This window comes from Cervus elaphus, chromosome 29 (assembly GCF_910594005.1).
Source record: "Cervus elaphus chromosome 29, mCerEla1.1, whole genome shotgun sequence".
NCBI lineage: Eukaryota > Metazoa > Chordata > Mammalia > Artiodactyla > Cervidae > Cervus > Cervus elaphus.
Genome location: NC_057843.1, coordinates 11,365,430 through 11,385,642, shown reverse-complemented (window position 1 = coordinate 11,385,642; position 20,213 = coordinate 11,365,430). Strand labels below are relative to the sequence as shown.

Here is a 20,213-nt window from a genome sequence, read left to right as displayed (position 1 = left end):
ATCAGAAAAGCTGGGGTTCAAATCCTGGCCCATCACCTCCCAGACTGCCACTGTAAGCAGCCTCTTAATCTCATGGTTGTTTTTAAAAGACATTCTATGAGTTACACTTGGCCCAGTACCCAACAGAGCTGGTGTTCAAAGTGGTATTATCACTGTCCACTGTCAGCCTAAGGGCTTTTGGTGAACCTGGCAGACTCCGGGGCAGTCATGGTGGGTTCTGAGCAGCGGGTTGTGCAGGAAAAGTACATTTCACAAACTGTGCCTCTGACAATGATGTGCAGGGTGGACAGCAGTGGGAAGGAATGGGGGAGAGGGGAGTAGGGGTGCAGTCGCTCAGGTTTGCAAGAGAGGGAGGTTGGCTATAAAGATGCTCATGTTTGTGGACCTGGAGCAAGAGGCCGAATGGAGGCCTGCACGTTTTTGCCATTATATTTAAGAGTGAAAAATGAAGCTAACACACTGTTAAAGAAAATAAAATATGTTCTTCTACCTGGATGAACTATGGCTTTTTAACAGCCTGGAAGGGCAGGTTCAAATTTGGAATTCTCCCAATTTTTGTAGCTCCACCTGTGCATGGTCAGGCCACCCAAGATGGCTGTTCTCTTGCTCTCTGTCCATCCCCCACCTGACCAGTGCCTGCTTCACCCACACCTACTCACATCATTGACCTTCCTACATACTCGCCTTGGGCCCTAGCTAGTGACAGCTTATCAAAGCGGAGGTGAGGGGCGTGCCCCTATGCTGGTTTCCCTGGTAACCAATGAACCCACCCCACATCAAATCCCTCTATAACTGGCAATCTCCCTTTCCCCCAGGAGCAAAGACCACTGCCAGGACCTGCCAGCTGTCTGCCACACACAGTGGGGAGTCGCTCCAGAACCTTGCTTCAGACTTGTCAGCTCCCCTTTCCATTAAACCATCCTTGTTCCTGTTGCTGACTCCAGGCTCTTTCTTTGGTCTTAAAGATGGGCAAATGCAAGCCTTGTAGATGTCTGGTATGCAACCCAACACAATGGAAGCACCAGGACACTGGGGGAGCACCTCCCTATCCCCAGTTTGAGCCCTGCTTTCCTCCCCAACCCCAAACTCTTGGAGGCTCCAGCTGGCACATCCAAGGCTCTGCCCACCCAGGGCCTCGGGAGCCACCCTTGGCCATTCTCATGGCTGGGGGGGTGTGAATACTGAGTGTGTGCTGTCTGGGGGGAGGAGAGGGGTGGCAAGGAGGACCTTTATCCTGTGCAGGCCTGGAAATGCGCATAATCCATTTGGATGGAACACTCCAGGGTCTTTGGGGGTGAGACTTAATAAAGGAGGTGTGGGCTTGGGGAGGGAGCCGGACTCCCAGGCCTGGAGGAGGCACGTGCATCATGCGGAAGAAACGCTGAGCGGGAGGGGCCCACGCAGTCCCCCAGAGCCCAGTGGGTGGCGGAAAGGGGAGTACCTTTGGCCAGGGAGATGTTGCGCAGCGCGATGGAGTGCTCCCAGTCCTTGAGGCGTAGGTCCTCGGTGATACCGTTGAGCACGGCCAGCTCCTGCTTGAGCTGCAGCTCCAAGCCCCGGTGCGCCAGGCGCAGGCGGCGCGCGTCCTCGCTGGCGTTGCTCACCAGCACGCGCAGGTCCCGCAGCCGCGTGCCCTGCAGGGCCACGTCGTAGGACAGGCTGAGGTTGAGGCCGCGCAGCGCGCCGCCCACGTCCGCCAGCTCGTCGCTCAGGGCGCCCACCCGGCGCGCCAGCCCGTCCAGCAGGCCGGCGTGGCGCCGCAGCAGCAGCTGGCTGCGGTTGCTATCCACCTGCAGCTGGTAGAGCTCCAGCTGCGCCGCGTCGCTCTGCTGGGCCGAGCGCTCCCGCAGCAGGACCACCGCCTGCTCGCTCTGCGCCGCCTGGGCCTGCAGCCCCCACAGCGCCCCCTCCAGGCGCTGCACCGCGCCCGCCAGCGCCAGCAGCGAGTCCGACTGGTTCTGCAGCGCGTCGTGCGCCTTCCACACCTGCTCGCTCAGCTCTCCCTGCAGCGGGGCCTGCAGCAGCCGCAGCTGCAAGTCCCGGAAGCTCTCGTTCAGTCGGTTCACGTTCCGAGTCAGCGCCTTCAGGTCGTCCGGGGAGCTCCGGGGCCTGGACACTGCGGAGATGGAGGAGAAGGAAGAGGGGGAGAGATGAGACGGCGGCTGCGGAGGTTCTCCCCCAACCCCCGACCCCGGGGCTTGGAAAGCAGGAGACGCTCAGTAAGAGGAAGGGGAAGCGGAGGTGGCCAAGGCTGAGTGCCTTAACACATCCCCTAAACGGTGTTCAGCCGGTGGTCCCCAAACACGTCTGCCCGTGAGAATCACCTGGCCAGGGATCCCACCTGGAGAAGTTGTGGTTGGATGGGTCTGGGAGGTGACCCAGTCTTTGGAATTTTAAAAAGAGCCCAGGGTAATTCTAAGATGCGATTGAGTTTGGGAACCCCTGGACTCATCTATGGGCTTCCCAAGTGGGCTAGTGGTAAAGAACCCGCCTGCCAATGCGGGAGACATAAGAGATGCAGGTTCCATCCCTGAGTTAGGAAGATCCCTTGGAGAAGGGCCTGGCAACACACTCCAGTATTCTAGCCTGGAGAATTCCATGGACAGAGGAGCCTGGCAGGCTACAGTCCATGGGATCACAAAGAGTCGGACAGGACTGAAATCGACTTAGCATGCACGCAGGCACAGACTTATCTACGGATGAGGTTGATCCGTAGGAACCGGTCTCTCTCTTTTTTTTTTTTTTTTTTTTTTGTATTTTGAAAAGGATCAGACATCAGCAGTTCCACGAGGCTTACCCTCCAATATTCTGTGTCATCCTCTCCACTTTAGAAGGGAAGTACCCTTATCCCCTGGAGAAGGAAATGGCAATTCGTTCCAGTATTCTTGCCTGGGAAATCCCATGGACAGAGGAGCCTGGCAGGCTATACAGTCCATGGGGTTGCAAAGAGTCGGACATGATTGAGCAACTAAACAGCAGCAAAGGACCCTTATTTAAGCCCCTTTAGGGCTAAAGCTGTTACCGTTGCCCCAGGCAATGGCAAGTAAGACCTGGAGACAGGATTCCAATCCAGAGGGCTTGCTTGCTCTGGAACCCAGATGCTGTCCTCCAAGTCTGCTCTGGAACTGTCTGAAGGGACCATGCCAGCAGCAGACTCAGCCAGGCTCCGGGCAGCGCTGGTAATTCCCACTCCTCAGTTCGGGGTCCCATTCCCTCTAGGCCAGGGGAGATGCTTTTTACATCCATACCTTCTCTTATCTGGGGCTTACCAGATGGCGCTAGTGGTAAAGAACTCATCTGCTAGTGCAGGAGACATAAGAGACTCAGGTTTGATCCCTGGGTGGAGACTATCCCCTGGAGGAGGGCATGGCAACCCACTCAGTATTCTTTCCTGGAGAATCCCATGGACAGAGGAGCCCAGCAGCCTACTGTCCATGGGGTCTTTATACAACTGAGTGAATTAGCATGTGTGCATTTCCCTTCTCAGGCAAACGACCAGCTCAATGGTCTCCCACCCTTTTCCCTTGGAGAGGTTTCCTTGTCTTGATTATAAGCAGCTAGTTCACAACCTGAAGGGAAGGCGTGTGCCTCTGAGTCATTATCATCTAGCATCCGCTGTCTCCTGCATGCCCAGGGAGCACTTAGGGACACAGCAAACCCTGGTACCTCCTGGGATGTCCAGGAATGCTGGTCTGTTTGCTGCGCACTGCCCACAGCTTTGTCTCCCTCTCTGATCTACACGCCAGAAAAATGGAAACTAGTAGTGGGGGTGGGGCAGAGTAGGAGGTGGAGACAAAGGAGGCACAGGGGGAATTCTGCCTTGGAAGTCTTGGGATGGAGAGAGTCAGGGAATCTAGTACACAGCTTGTTCAAGTCATGAGAGGATCCACATACACTAGCTCTTTCCTGAACTTCAAGCTGGGACGGAAGAAGGTGGTTTTGTGGGTGCTGGAGCTGATGCTTCTGCCAGTGCATGGCATTTATGGTGGCCGCCCTGGAGGATGTAAGTCATCTCAGATTGCATTCAGAGGCTCACAGCATTAGAGAGGCATTTGAGCCCCACTTCAAATTCTCCCTTGAGACTTCCCTGGCAGTCCAGTGCTACCACTGCAGGGAGCAGGGTTCGATCCCTGGTCTGGAAACTAAGATCCTGCATCCCACATGGCATACCCAGAAACAAACAAACAAAAAAATGAAAATAGTCAACAAAATTAAAGTGTTCACTCAGCACTTTAATCTCCAAGAAAATCATATGCCCAACCTCTGCTCATACACATTCTCTCCACTTTCAGTTAGTTCTAAGTGCTGGAATGTTCTGTATTCTGTTCAGACTTGAAATTTGCCTCCCTGTAGTCTCTAACCACTGGTTTTGCCCTCTGAGGTCACAGAAAGCTAGTGAATTTTACTTTTCCCACAAGTCAGCTCTTCAGAATCTCAAAGACAGTGATCACATCCTGGCTATGTAACACTGTTTCTGGTTAAAGTCAGCAGTTCCCTCATCAACTGTCTCTTGACTGGCCTCTGAGCCTCCATACCTCCTGGCTAACCTCTTCTGCACATAACAGGGTGTCAACATCCCCTTACAGAGTGGGGCTTGATCTAAATTTGTTTTTTTCCATGGTGTATAAAGACTGGGAAAAGTTTGGAAGAGGGGTCTTCAACTTCATTCTGGTCAGAAGACTCTCTACTATGGCCCAAACTGAGTTTTTCAGACTTGCATCATTGACTTTGAGTCTAGGCAGCCTTCGGTGAAAAGCTTCCCCATTTTACAGATAAAGAGACTGAAGCCATGAGCATATTCATGATCTGCCTAACGGCATGCTTCCTGACTCCTGGTCCAGTGTTTCCTTTCACTGCCCCACTACTCTGGAAAGTTAGTGAGAGTCGTCAAGGGATTTCTCTGGAAAGATCCAGTGGTTAAGAATCCACCTTGCAATTCAAGGGACATGAGTTCAACCCCTGATCAGGAAACTGAGATCCCACATGCTGAAGAGCAACTAAGCCCGAGCCACAATTAGAAAGCCCATGCTCCACAACGAAAGATTCCGCCTGCTGCAAATAACACCTTATGCAGCCAAATAAAGAAATATTTTCTAAAAAGAGTTGTCAATAGAAGTAAAGGTTCTGGAGAAATGAATCCGTGATGCAATCACAACCCAAGTAACCACAGGAATTGCCTGCATGTCATCGCAGGCCAGGACCTGATTGTGTTTGTCCAATATTCGACCAGATTGATTGACAGGTATTTGAGACAGGGCAGTTGGAAACCAGAAAGCCTGATATTTTAGTGTCAGCCTGTGCTCTCGATGCTCTGAGATTCAAAGAAACACCGCAGCTCATCAGAAGTAGTAAAACACTAGGTTTGTTAATTCTGGTTTTAACATTGGGATTGCAAGTGATTAAGAGGAACAGTGCAACTACTTGATTTTAATGCTCATTAGCTCAGGCCTGTCAGAGGCAACACTGAAGGAGGCAGTTTCCCTTAAAGCCACTCTCTGCCAGCTCCCACCAGCCCCGCCCTCCCTCTGCAGGTGTCCCTGTGCCCTGGGAGGCCCCCCGCCTTGCCCATCAGCCCCCAGGTTTCAGATCTGAGACCCCTTCTATCTCAGAAAACTGGACTTGAACTTGCCCGTATGGTGAAGGTTGACAATCAGCCACCCCTTCCGAGAGAGTCCATCTGAGTCTTTGATTATTTTTCATTGCACAACCAATTTTAACATAAATTGAAATAAAGAAAAAATTCTTCCACCATCTCACAACCTCCAACAAAGAACACTGGTTTCCTTTCCATTTTCTTCTAGTTCCATCCGAACGCATACCCAGTCTTTACAATTCAATTTCTGTGCTTTCAAATTTGTGAATGATTATTTCACACTTTTCCCATCTGTCCTTTATAATTATCCTTCTGATGGCTGCCTAAGAGCCTATCAGGGAGATGCTTGGTAATTTACCCACTCTCAATCATGGAAAACAAATGCAGAAAGGTCCCTCCTTCTCTTGAATTTTTTCCTACCAATAAATTCCTAGAGGTTGGATTAGTAGAGCCAAAGTTATAGACATTTTTATAACTCTTAAAAATTCCAACGAAATCACAAAAAGAAAAAAAAAAATTCTAGCCAAATCACTTCCCAGAAGTTATACCTATTTGTAATTACATTATAGGCTTTCCAGGTGGCGCTAGTGGTAAAGACTGCTAAGTCACTTAGTCGTGTCCGACTCTGTGCAACCCCATCCCTGGGATTCTCCAGGCAAGAACACTGGAGTGGGTTGCCATTGCCTTCTCCGAGAGGTAAAGAACTCAGCTGCTAATACAGGAGACATAAGAGACTCAGGTTCAATCCCTGGATTGGGAAGATTGCCTGGAGGAGAAAATGGCAACCCACTCCAGTATTCTTGCCTGGAAAATCCTACGGACAGAGGAGCCTGGTAGGCTACAGTCCATGGGGTCACAAAGAGTCGGACGTGACTGAAGCAACTTAGCACACACGCATACATGTACATTATAGATTTTTAAATGTGCCAGTTTCAATAAAACCTCAATGCACTATTACAATTTTCATATGGTTAATGTCACAGATACAAAATGGTAGCTTGTTATTTTATGCTAGTATATTTGCATTTTAGAAGTGACTTTCTCAAGGCAATGCATTACCTATCTTTACAATTTGATTTCTGGGCTTTTTTTTTTAATTTAATGAATCAGCTCAAATGAATGATATGGGTATTTTAGGTACTCAGTCTAATCAGAACAAAATTATTTGAAGGAATAAATACTCTTTGGGCATCCAGTCATGCTGTAGAAGCCCAGAGCAGCCTCCCTCTTTTGGGATCACTTACCCACCCCAGAAATGAATTATCTCCTTCCAATAGTCACAGTGTGTTCTCAGCTCACACTACCCCACCCCCTCCTACCCCCATTTAATCCCTTCCAGATGTTTGCTGCCCTCAACAGGGAACAATTCTTCCTTGAGTGTGACTCTCTTAATTCATGTTTATGCAAACAGTTCATTTATCTCTCTGCCTGCTGTATTTACTTTTAATTGCTCTAACTATTCTTTAGCTTTCATACTTTCACAAAGGAGATGATAAATCATAGAGTAACAATAATTACTGGCATCTCCCGAGTCCTTACTCTGTGCCAGACATGTTCTAAGTACTTCCCATATTAATGCATTTAATTTCATAATAAGCCTATAAGTGTTGTTATGATCATCATATTCTAAATGAGGAAACTGAGGCACACAGAGGTTGAGTAACTCACAAGGTCAAACAGTTTGTAGACAGAGGAGACTGACTTTAGACTTAGGTCATTTGGGTCCAGAACTCCCTTTGTGACACCTTCTGTCCTGAATATTCATTGGAAGAACTGATGTTGAAGCTGAAATTCCAATACTTTGGCCACCTGATGTGAAGAACTGATTCATTTGAAAAGACCCTGATGCTGGGAAAGATTGAAGGCAGGAGGAGAAGGGGATGACAGAGGATGAAATGGTTGGATGGCATCACCAACACAATGGACATGAGTGTGAGTAAACTCTGGGAGTTGATGATGGACAGGGAGGCCTGACATGCTGCAGTCCATGGGGTTGCAAAGAGTCAGACACGGCTGAGCGACTGAACTGAACTGAAAGGGTGGAAGGCATAGAATAAACTTTTAATTTATTTTATTATTTATTTATTTATTTATTTTTGGCCACATCACGTGGCATGCAGGATCTTATTTTTTCTCAGCTATGGATCTAACGTACACCCCCTGCAGTGCAAATATGGAGTCTTCACCACGGGGGAAGTCCTTAGAATACACTTTTTAACAGAGATGCACAAATAGGGAATAAGCTTTGAAGGTAGTGAGTTCCCCATCATAAACCCAGGCAGGAGTCAGGCTGCTTGGCAGGAATCATGGATTCTAATTCAGATTCTGATTCAGTATTAATTGCTGAATCCTAATGAATGTGTTCATGTACACTTTGTAATAATGTTTGACTGATGGATGAATATCTGTCTCAGGCCACACCCTGGGCTAGGTGAGTCACACAATCACATCTCCTGCAGTCTTCCCACCCAGACCCCAGTCGTGAACTGGCTCCCTGTTTCATAAGCATCGTTTATGCTCATTAAAAAATGATCATATGCTGGTGAAATCAAGGTGCTCCAGACTGACCAGAGAGGCTGCGTTCCCCAAACACATCAGACACACCCACCGTGCCAGCAAAGCAGGGGAGGTACCTGTGAGCTGGAGGAAGAAAAGCTAAGTGTTCTATTTGAGGTTTGGCGACCTAAGTCTTGAGCGCTTGTGTTATTAATCCTTTATCTTTGTATAAAGTTTCACACTCATTATCTCCCTTAATTTTAAATATAATTCATCTTGGGAGGTAGGCAGTGCTGCAAGTATTCCTAATATCCTCAAAGGGTAAAAAAGAAAGAGGCTCAAAGAAGGCAAGAGATGCCAGAAGCATAAATAAGGATGGATTGGGGTCATCTGTCCTGTTATCCAGTCTTCTGTCCTCCATACCTGCTGCAGGGGTGGTCAGCCCTATACTGAACTCCAAAGTCTACTTGGGGGAGCAGGGTAGGAGATGACATTTATTAAGCACCTACCACATGCTGAAGCTGAAGCTCCAATACTTTGGCCACCTGATGCAAAGAGCCAACTCCTTGGAAAAGACCCTGATGCTGGGAAAGACTGAAGGCAAGAGAAGGGGGCAACAGAGGAAGAGATGGTTGGATGGCATCACCAACTCAACAGACATGAGTTTGAGCAAATTCCGGAAGATAGTGAAGGACAGTACTGCAGACTGTGGGGTCACAAAGAGTCGGATACGACTTAGTGATTGAACAAAAATATGCCAAACTTAGCTTTAGTCCCTTGTTAGGAGTGACTTTGTTTCATCTTCCCAGCACACTTGTGAAGTAGGAATTCTGCCCATGTTCAGATGAAGGAGCTTGAGAAGGTAGGAAAGAGTGAAAGGAGACTCAAGATGCTTGGTTTATGAAGGCCCTGCTGGCCCCACCCTTACACAAGACAAACAGCAGAAGGTATCTCTCCCCCTTTTTTCCAGGCCACCTGAGCAGAAGTCCTGCATCAGCCTCAGAAGTGAGAGGGAATTGTTAGTGGTTTGGGTGGCGGGGGGTGGGGGGCATGGAGAACTGGCATCCTAGTCTGATGGAGAAGCCAGTGGAGGAGGGGAACAGATTCTAGAATGCAGTCAGGAGACATATAACTGTGTGGTCCCCCCAAGCCTACAGGCAGATTGTATCACCATTTCACAGATGAAAAATTGAAACTCAAGCAACGAAGTGAGTAACTCAAGACCATCTGTGAGTAAGAGGTGGACCTGCCCGGCTGTTTCACTGTCCCATGCAGCCATCCTACCTTGTCCTCATTTAGGCTCACGATGCTGCTGGGAGGAAGGTGGATATCAGAATTCACAGAGCATCACATTAAGGGGCATCCCAGGTGTCTCAATGGTAAAAGAATCCGCCTGCCAATGCAGGAGACAAAGGAGATGAGGGTTCGATCCCTGGGTCGGGAAAATCCCCTGGAGAAGGAAATGGCAACCCACTCCAATATTCTTGCCTGGAGAATCCCATGGAAAGAGGTGCCTGGTGGGCTACAGTCCCTGGGGTTACAAAGAGTCGGACACGACTGAGCATGCATGCAGACACATTGAGGGCAGAGTTGGGAAAGGATGGGGCTGAAATGAAACTGCAAGTCAGGCACCTCAATTTAAGCACTAAGAAAAAGACAGGAAAGGGGGCTTTCTTTCGGGAGGTCTGCAACACTGGGCTGGATTTCCTGAGATCTGGATACATGTGACTTTAATAGAAAATTCATTTAAAACTGGAGCATAATGCTCATTCCAAATTGCATAAGAGAGAGGTTATCGGCAGATCTTTAGCACTTAAAGTGATGCCCATTTTCACTAGGGCTCCCCTGTTTCCAAGAGGTAGGAGGAAACCAGGGCCAACCTCGTGGTGTGTAACAAGGCCCCGAATGCAAAAGGGCCCCATGCTGGGGGCTTACTGCCCTGCTCTCGCTCTCCGGAAATTTTGGATAATTTTATTTTTGAATGTGTGTTCTGTAAATGAAGGGCAGAGGCAGGGGAAATGAAGCAGATGAAGGAGGTGAGGTATTAGAGGACATGCATAAGGACCCAAAGAGGAAAGCAGCAGATTGGTAAATTTGGAAGTGTTAGTGTTAGTCGGTCAGTCGTGTCTGACTCTTTGTGAGCCCACGGACTGCAGCCCACCAGGCTCCTCTGTCCATGGGATTCTCCAGGGAAGAATATGGGACTGTGTAGCCCGGAAGCCCCTTCTCCAGGGGACCTTCCTGACCCAAGGATCAAACCTAAGTCTCCTGCATTGCAGGCAGATTCTTTACCATCTGAGCCATGCTGGTAAATTTGGGGTGAGTTTATTCACTTTTTTTTTAAGTACTGGATTGGCCGAAAATTTGATTCGATTTTTCGGTAAGCTGTTTTGGAAAAACCTGAAAACCTTTCTGGCCTACCCAATATTACATGTCCCTGCTCCGAGCTCACTCAGCAGGATGTCCTGGATCAACATCCCCAGGCTGGAGACTGTCTTCTTTGTCTGCAGCCCACCATCCCCTGCACTCACACAGAAGAGAGCCGGGAGCTTGCAGCCACAGCTCAGAGCGGCAGGAGGCCCTTTGAGAAGGAAGCCAGCAGAAGCTCCGTCTTTACCCAGGTGGCCTGAGCTTTCTGATGCTTTGTTCACCTGAAGACTCATCATTCAGTGGCTCAGGGCCACATGCTTTACCCACATGCGTGTGCTGTCCTGAATGCCTGTGTGCAGTGGCCTTGGTCAATTCTGGGACTGGAGGGCTCCCTAAGTAAGTAAGCCCAGTGGCCAATTCTAGGTCCTTCAGGCAGGATCCAAGAAACAGGCATGAAGGATGCAGACTGCATCTCTGAAACGGTGCAATCCAGATGCCCAGTCTTTATACATAGACCTGTCTCTGGCCCATGGAGGAGCACAGACTCTGAACTGGGGGATGCATGGAGCAGAGGCTGACTGCCAGCCAGCAGACAGCCGTGGATATCCACATTAGGATGGCCTGGCACAACCTCAGAGCAAGAAAAACCCCGCCAATATGTTGGTTACTTTCCCCAGAGGTGTGCTGGGTGCTCTGGCACAAGCGTTCCCTTTGGTGGTCCCAGCCAACGGAGTCTCTGATAATTCAGTCTTGATGGCCGTGGAAATGGGATCCAAGACAAATTATGATGAAAAAGGCTCTTCTTGAGGAGGCTGTCCCCAGGACCCTCACTTCAGAGGCCAGAGTATCTGAAATCATTACGAGCAATGTCAGGAAATCAGCATTTTGATGGAGTGTATGCATGTGTCCTCAGTCACTCAGATGTGTCTGACTCTATGCGACCGCATGGACTGTAGTCTGCCAGGCTCCTCTGTCCATGGAATTCTCCAGGCAAGAATACTGGAGTGGGTAGTCATTCCCTTCTTCAGGGGGATCTTTCCCACCCAGAGATTGAACCCTCATCTCCTGTGTCTCCTGCACTGGCATGGGGGTTCTTTACCACTAGCGCCACCCGGGAAGCCCCATCCTTAGAGAAGCAGATCTAAAGACCATTCTACACATGGGTGTGCTTTCTTTTTTTTATTATTGTTTCCTTTCTTCCTTTTATGGATCTTTTAAAAAACTTTTTATTTTATATTGGAGTAGAGCCAATTAACAGAGAAGGCAATGGCAACCCATTCCAGTACTCTTGCCTGGAAAATCCCACGGATGGAGGAGCCTGGTGGGCTGCAGTCCATGGGGTCACTAAGAGTCGGACACGACTGAGCGACTTCACTTTCACTTTTCACTTTAACGCATTGGAGAAGGAAATGGCAACCCACTCCAGTGTTCTTGCCTGGAGAATCTCAGGGATGGAGGAGCCTGGTGGGCTGCTGTCTATGGGGTCACACAGAATCGGACATTACTGAAGTGACTTAGCAGCAGCAGCAACAGCAGCAGAGCCAATTAACAATGTTGTGACAGTTTTAGGTGTCCAGCAAAGGGACTCAGCCGTACATATACGTGTATCCATCCTCCCCCAAACTCCCCTCCCATCCAGGCTGCCACTTAACATTGAGCAGAGCTCTCTGTAGGTCCCTGTTGGTTCTATTTTAAATATAGCAGTGTGTACCTGTCCATCCCAAAGTCCCTAACTATCCCTTTATCTGTCCTTATCTTTTCCTTCTTTTTAAAATGTATTTTTTAAAAAACAAATAAGTGGTATATTACTTTGCTGGGGCTACCATAACAAAATAGCATGGACTGCGTGGCTTACACAACAGAAATTAAAAACCAGTTGTCTTGTAGTTCTGGAGGCTGGAAGTCCAAGATCAAGGTGTCAGCAGGTCTGATTTCTCCTGGAGGCCTTTGTCCTTGGCTTGTAGCTGACTTCGTTCGTCCTGTGTCTTTCGTGGCCTTCCCTCTGTTCATGTCTGTGTCCTAATCTCCTTTCCTTATAAAGACACTAATCATACTGATTTAGGGCCCAACCTGGTGACCTCATCTGACTCTAATCACCTCTTTTAAAGACCTGTCTCCAAATACAGGCATAGTCTGGGGTATCGGGGGTTAGGACTTCAACACTTGAATGTTGAGGGGATGCAATTTAACCCATATAAGTGAGGCCCTTTACTAGAGATTAACTGGGAAGAAGTTGGGGTGGACAGTAAAAGCGGGTGTTGATTTCCAAGCTTCTGTCATACCCTTTATTGCAGTTATTTCTAGAAAGTGGCCCTCAAAGACTTACTAATGGAACATAGCTATAAAGAAATAAAAACCTGAGCTTCCCAAGTGGTCCAGTGGATAAGAATCCACCTGCCGATGCAGAGGACACAGGTTCGATCCCTGGTCCAGGAAGACCCCATATACTGAGGAGTAACGAAGCCACAACTAACAAGTCCAAACTCTAGAACCCGGAAGCCGCAACTACTGAGCCCGTGATCTGCACCAAGAGAAGCCGCCACAATGAGAAAGCCGTGAACTGCAAGTAGAGAGTAGCCCCTGCTCGCTGAGACTAGATAAAGCCTGCACTGCAATGAAGACCCAGCACGGCCAAAAATAAATCATGTTTTCAATTTTTTAATTTTTTAATTAAAAAAATAAAAGCCTCTCCTTACAAATTTAGACCCTGTTCTCAAACCACACGTGGAAAGCAGAGTCCATTGAGAAAAAAGTGACCTGCCCCATGGTCCACGCTCAGTGATTTCCCCAGGCACTTTTCTTTGGCATTTAAGCTGGAGTCTCCTCATTGACATACAATATGATAAACACCCTAACCTATTTTGAAACAGTCCATCAAGAAAGGGGAGGGAGTGTAAACATAGCTCTTTTTGAGCCCAGAGTTGATCTTACCTCCAGTAGTTTTCATTCTACTTGAAAAGGAAAGTAAAACAACAACAAAGAAAGCAACAACCCCTGAAAGCCAACCTGCCGTATTTCACTTAATGCACGGGCCCTTCTCTACACACGTTACACCCCCCATCGCAGAGCAGAAACTCACTGTCTAGGATCTCGTGTCATCACTGGGCTATCACACGGCCCACTCCCACTTTTTAAGAAATGGAAACAAATGCTTGAATATTATTAAGATGTGAGACAGTTTTATTGGGTCATATAATTTATAAAAAAAGAAACTTTCCTATTTAGCACTTAGTGATTTCTGGATACCATGCTGGACACTTCACCCTGTGTGGAATATCTGACACCCACCCCAGTCTCTCAGTTTTTAGAGAAGTCCTCAGAGGCAGATGTTGTGGGGGAACATCAGGGGTTTTGATCTACAGACAAGATGCTTACATCAGTGTGAAAATTAAATGTATGTGATGGAACAGGTATTTTTGTGCTTCACAACCTCAAATGCCCCGTCCCTTCTCCTTGCCTCCCCAAGGCTGGGCTCATGGTTGGACACTGGGGAGATGAATTGTATGAGACCTAAAGAGACAGCCCAGCGCAGGCCTTCAGAACTGGGCTCTGTGCTCAAAGGTGCGGACAATCTCTTTCTCAATATGGCATCATGGTTTCAATGTCCAAGACTGCTTTTTCCACGCCTCCCTACAATGGGACCTCTTTCCCTGCCCTTCCTGCCCACAAGGGTGCATTTCCAGTCTCAGCTGGAATCAGACACGGAAGGCTTGAAAGATACCTTGGCGACCATGTGGATGCCCCTCCCTATTTCACAGGTACGAAAACAGAGTCCTAGACAGAAGGACCCTCTTGCCCCAGGTCACACAGCTATACAGAGGTGAAGATGGGATGATTAACGCCATGTTTCATCCACTTAACAGAAGAAAAGAGAAAACTAATAGTAATGGCTGTTCACTCAATTCTAGACAGCGGACTGGGTGTTATCATGTATTTTAACTTTTGAGATCCTTTGAGATCGCGGTTCAAATACCTATTTCTCAGATGAGATGTGTCCTGTATTGTATGTTTGTGTGTATGTACAGGCATGCCTTGTTTTATCACACCTTGCTTTATTGCACTTAGCAGATACCGTGATTTGTACAAATTCAAGGTTCGTGGCAATCCTTCATCAAGCAAGTGTCATTTTCCCAACATTTGCTCATTTTGTGTCTCTGCATCGCTTTTTGGTGATTCTTGCCATATTTCAGTTCTCCTCCCTCCTTTCCCTGCCCTGCCAGCAAAAAGATTATGACTCTCTGAAGGCTTAGATGATGGTTAGCATTTATTTTATTTTATTTTATATTTTATTATTTTGGCCACACCATGCAGCTTGTGGGATCTAAGTTCCCTGACCAGGGATTGAACTCATGCCCCTTGCAGTGGAAGTGCACAGAATCCTAACCACAGGACCACCAGGGAAGTCCCAGCATTTTTTAGCAATGAAGTATTTTTAAATTAAGGTATGTACATTGTTTTTTTAAGACCCAATGCCATTGCACACTTAATACACTACAGGATAGTGTAAACATAACTTTTATACACACAGGAAACCAAACAATTCCTGTGACGCACTTTATTGCAATATTCCCTTTATTGTGGTAGTCTGGACCCAGACCCACATGATCTCTGAGGTGTGCCTGTATATATAATTATTTTCTGTATATTATGATATTCTGACATCTTAAGAAACTTTTCTGTCTGGGAAGCGACTGCTCCCCCTGAAGCTGGCCAGTTCTCAGAGATGCAAAGGGCCCTGCTGGGAGCATCCCTTTCTATCCAATCTGGAGCCACACCTCTTTTCTCTGCCCCCAAGAAACAATATTTCTCTGCCTCAATCTTCCCAAGGCTGGGTAACAAGGCAACTAGAGAACACCTCTATAGCCCACGGTCTGCCAAAATTATTCAAACTAGCTAGGACTGCCTTGTCTTTCTCACAGAAATCCCAATAAAGGCTGGGACCCGACTGTTTCCCTCACTCCTATCTTCTGCCTTCTGACCTCCCTTCCTCACAAGGTTCTGTGTGGCCTGCGTGCCTCCTGTCTCTGGTATCTGTGAGTATAAGAAACTCAGCCTGAACCTCTGTCTCCTCTTGTGGCCACATCCACCTGGCCATTTCAGAAAAGAATATATGACATGTTCATACGTCCAGTTCTACAGATGAAGCTTAGAGAGACTGAGTGGCTTGTTCAAGAAAACACTACTAGTGAATGGCAGATTTAATCCATTCATCCATTCATCCATCCACCCACCCACCAATCCATCCATCCATCCATCCACACATCCATCTATCCATCTACCCACCCATCTATGCATCCATCCACCTATCCGTCTATCCATCCACCCATCAACCCAGCCATGTGAATTATTACTGGTAATAATGCAAAAGATTATGTGACTTTCTGTTGTATCCCATGCATGGACCATCTCCCGGCTCCAGCGGGACCTTCCTTATGCTCCCCTCCATCTCTCCAGCCTGCCTTCCCAGCAACAGTCACATGAGGCCATCGTCTGAAATCAGTGAAGGCAGCAAGGATGTTTCTGTGTTTCTATCTTTCTGGACAATCTGTTCCACCAGTGCTTGTTTTCAAACAGCTCAGTATCAGTCCCCAGGGCCTCCACACGGCTTTTGGTTGGAGTGATGTAAACCTTCCCATTGGCAGGTTTCCTCAGATCCATCTTTCTTTGCTTCTTGAGCCTGTCAGAGTATTTTAAGGAGGTTGGAAATTATTCTCACAAAAAAGCACGTGAGGAATCTGGGCCAGACTTGCCAGGAATCTCAGCACTTATTGGGTTTCCTTTTTCAGAACATGACGTTTGCAGCCAACGTGTCAGATCTCTCACATCTTTGTTCTTTAGAATTCGGACTCCTGGTACAGTTTAGACCATGGATGCCTTGAGCTAAAAGTGACCTCAAGAATCATGTACTTCTCAATTTCAGAAGAGGAAACAAAGGCTGATAAAGGTGATATGAAAATGTCCCAGGTCATCTAATAGTTGGTGGCAGAATCAAGGCTTGGGCTCATATATCATAAGACCCAGTTCCTATCTCTTTCTATCAATATGGTATCACACTGGTGTCCAGGAAACCAGACAAGTTATCAACCCACCCAACCATCCATCCACCTGTCAACTATAAACTGGTGGTTGCCAAGGGCATTTGCCATCTGCCCCTGCAGAGATTGAACCCTGTGCCGCTGCAGCTGCCAACCTTAACATGCCCTGAAGGGAATTCAGGGTAGAGAGTGAAGCATTCTGTGCTCCAGGGAAGCTGGTGGCACAGGTCTTTAGATAGATATTTTTAGGAATTGGTTTCATGATCCCAGTCCTTGCATCATCTCATATTTAGAAAAGCACTAAATCCCTCACGGTGATATCAGCTCCTCGTGACTAGAAGAAAACCCTTTTGAAAGTAAGGACTTGATTTTATTAAACTCTCCTTTCATCAAAATCTAATATATTGAGCTTCCCCCACTGCTTCTTTGGAACAGTCTCTCAGAGCTATCTGAGGTACTGTTTCCCAGGCTGCAGTCCTCAATTTGCCCCCAAATAAAACAACTCACAGCTCTCACATGTTGTGCATCTTTTTTTTGGTCAAAACATCCATCCATCCATCCATCCACCCATCCATGTGAATCACCACTAATAATAATGGAAAAGCATTTCACCCAAAGAGGCAGATTTTTTCCAATTAAAAACATTTACTCCATGAGTATGAATTATTTTGAAATATTAATTGGTCCCCAGAGTATACTGTATGATTAGATTGGATATCTTTAGTGTTGCAAAAATATTTAGTATTGTGAAAGAGTCATGTGAAAATTGTGCCAGTAACAATCACCAATCACGATGTGGGATTATGTGGGTTCAGAGTCTTTTCTACAAAAGGGAACAATTTTAATGATGACTTTTAACATATTGTAATTTTTAAAAGAACACTGCATGCACCTCATGTGTACAGTTCTTCAAAAACTGACAGCTTAGTATGAAGTAAAGATTATATAAAGGAAGTAGATTTGAGAATTTCATAGACTTTGAAAATTGGATGGGTCCTCACACGTAGATTAGAAAGGAAGGAATATCAAACTTAAGAGTGCAAAGGCCTGGGTTTGAATCCTGTCCATGATTTCACTTGCTGCTCTTAGACAAGAGAAGTCATTGTTCTGAGTTTCCCCCTTTTCCTCTAAAAATAGAATTAATAACATCTATCTCAGGATGTGGTTGTGAGGTTGAAGATAAGGGTAAACTCTACTTGAGCACTTATTACGGGCCAGGCACGGTGTTATGTGTTTTATGTAGATGTTATCTCACTTGAGGAAATCAAACATGTGGAAAGAAAACCCCAGATCTATGGAGAAGTCCTATTCAAATTCAACTATTGGTATTCAGGTAACCCTCAACTCTAGGTGCCTTCTCTTCCTTCACTGATTATCAAATTAGTTGACATTAATAGTCATAATGGTACTTTGAAGAGTTGTATAAAGCTTGACATTTACAAAACATTGTTATGTGCCTAATTTTATACTTTTCACCAGCACTGAATCCTCATTTACATTAAATGAAGAACTGAGAGCAGTGAAATGTTTTCTCCACCATCAGCCAGTGACACCCAGTCCCATACACCTTTTATCCCTCATCTTCCTCCTGTTTGTGACTCACTGGCACTCTGAACCCACGGTTTTTCACCCAGTGGGGCCCTTTGGGATGAAGAGGGTGATGACCCTTCCCTACTGCTTCCCACTGGATGCTTTCCAAAGAAATCGAAACACTCACTCCCCTCTCTCCTACCACCAGCACCACCAAGCTTGTCAGCTTCCCATCAAGAGGGGACCTGCCACCGTCAGTAGGCAGATTGATCCTGGTAACTCGACTGCCTCCGGCTATGCCTGATTCACGGCTGCACCCGGAGTCAGAACCACTTTCAAATGCCTGGGGCCTCTAGGGAGTTCTACTTCGTACTCATCAGTGACAAACCCCAGGCAGCTGCATCACCCTCCTTCCCCTGCTTTAACCTCTTGGACCTCAGAGAAGAAGAATTGTGCTGACTTGGCCCATCCTTGTGCTGTTGGAATATACCTGGCATCGATCTGCTTGCGTGGGTTGGTAGGCTGGAAGAAATCCCCTTAGCTGCTATTCAAAACTGTCTTCATATTCTTTGACACCCAAGCCTGCTTTATCCCTCGTCCTTAGAAGTAACTCTGTACCCACTTTAGCAAGGATAGGAGAGCCATGAGCTCTGCAGCCTCTGCATCCACACTGTTTTCTCCAAGATCAGAGTGAGAAGCTTCCCACCACCCCTGACCTCTGCCCTCTGGTGCCATGCCCCTCAGCTCTGCCCGGGAAGGTGAGTGGTGGGGATGCACGGTGCCTGGGGTGTTAATGGGTTCTCTTCTCTCCTCAATATCAAAGATTTCCCACAAGGTCATCATTTTAATATCTGAAGACAGATTCCCTTTCCTTTTGTTTTAAAAAAAAAAGTTTTTTTGATGTGGACAATTTTTAGTCTTTATTGAATTTGTTACAATATAGCTTCTGTTGGTTTTTTTGACCACAGGCCATGTGGGATCTTAGTTCCCTGACCAGGGATTGAACCCATACCCCCTGCTTTGGAATGTGAAGGCTTAACCAGTGGACCACCAGGGAAGTCCCTCCTTTTATTATTTTTTTTAATTAGTATAATAGTGTTACAGACTCCCTTTCCTTAAGGTTTCAAATCCCCTCACCACCAAAACCATTCTCCTTTGAATGTGTCTCAGCTTGTCTGCATCCTGCAGTAAATGTTTAACAACCATTTCTCCGAGGGAAAAGCAAAATTCCCACTTTGTAGCACTTGCCAACTTCTGAGGTGTATTAATAAATACTCTCGCTATGGCCAACATCGAGCTATTGACATCACAATTCATAACTGAGGAAAGATGCATGTAACTGAAGTCAGCCTCAGACACAGACTCCAGGGTCTGTGTCCACTCTAATGTCACTGAGGTGGGCTAGGAAAAAACACCTTTTCATGACCAGATTCGTGATAACTGATTCAGGCAAGAATTTTCAGTGAATGATGAAATGACTAAGCGAGAGACTGTTGTATATCTACAGTATATCCAGACAGTATCAGAGTCTCCATCACTTTGAATTAGAAAAGAAATAAAAGGTACCTTTACAGTAAATGCAGCCCTCAACCAAGAGATCAAAGTTAACATCATCAATAAAGGAACAAAATGATGTAATACTCCTCCAGTGGGATTCACTGAGCAAGGTTTATGAAATGGTCCTGCCACGAATGTTTAACTGATATCTAATCACAGAGAAAGAAACAAACTCAAACAGAGATATTATGCCAAGCAATAGACCAGTGTTCTTCAAAAATATCCTTGTCATGAAAAACAATCAATGATTAGGAGTTATGTAGATAACAGAAAGACTAAAGGAGCATGGTAACGGAATGAGTAGTCCTGGCTTTGAAACTGTGTACAAGCCCCTGAGTCCTTGTCTTCTGAAGTAAAATGCTGATTCGAGAGTTAATGCTTGGGGAAAGGGAAGATGTTTAAACAAAGAGTAGCTGTCGGGGTGAGGAACTAGTAATAATCAAATAGACTATAAATCTGCCACATAGCAGAGTCACCAAACACCCAGCTCCCTGAAAGATATAAAGGTCTGACCCACATTCCTGAGCTGTTTTTACAGGAAGCAGACCGCCCCCTCCAGATGAAAACTGCTGACCACAGGAGCATGGACCCTAGACTGGTTGAAACCAGTGGGTGGATGATGCCTGAAACTT

At 46.7% G+C, this 20,213-nt stretch overlaps 1 protein-coding gene across 1 annotated transcript in view; it reads right to left on the bottom strand.

Moving 5' to 3' along the window:
• The window catches only part of SCARA5 (scavenger receptor class A member 5), a 128,484-nt gene that overhangs the window by 51,792 nt on the left and 56,479 nt on the right, over window positions 1-20,213 (bottom strand). The window contains exon 4 of the mRNA XM_043891178.1: window positions 1,442-2,116. Within this exon, the coding sequence (XP_043747113.1) occupies window positions 1,442-2,116 (675 nt within the window). The remainder of the gene's footprint in view (window positions 1-1,441; window positions 2,117-20,213) is intronic.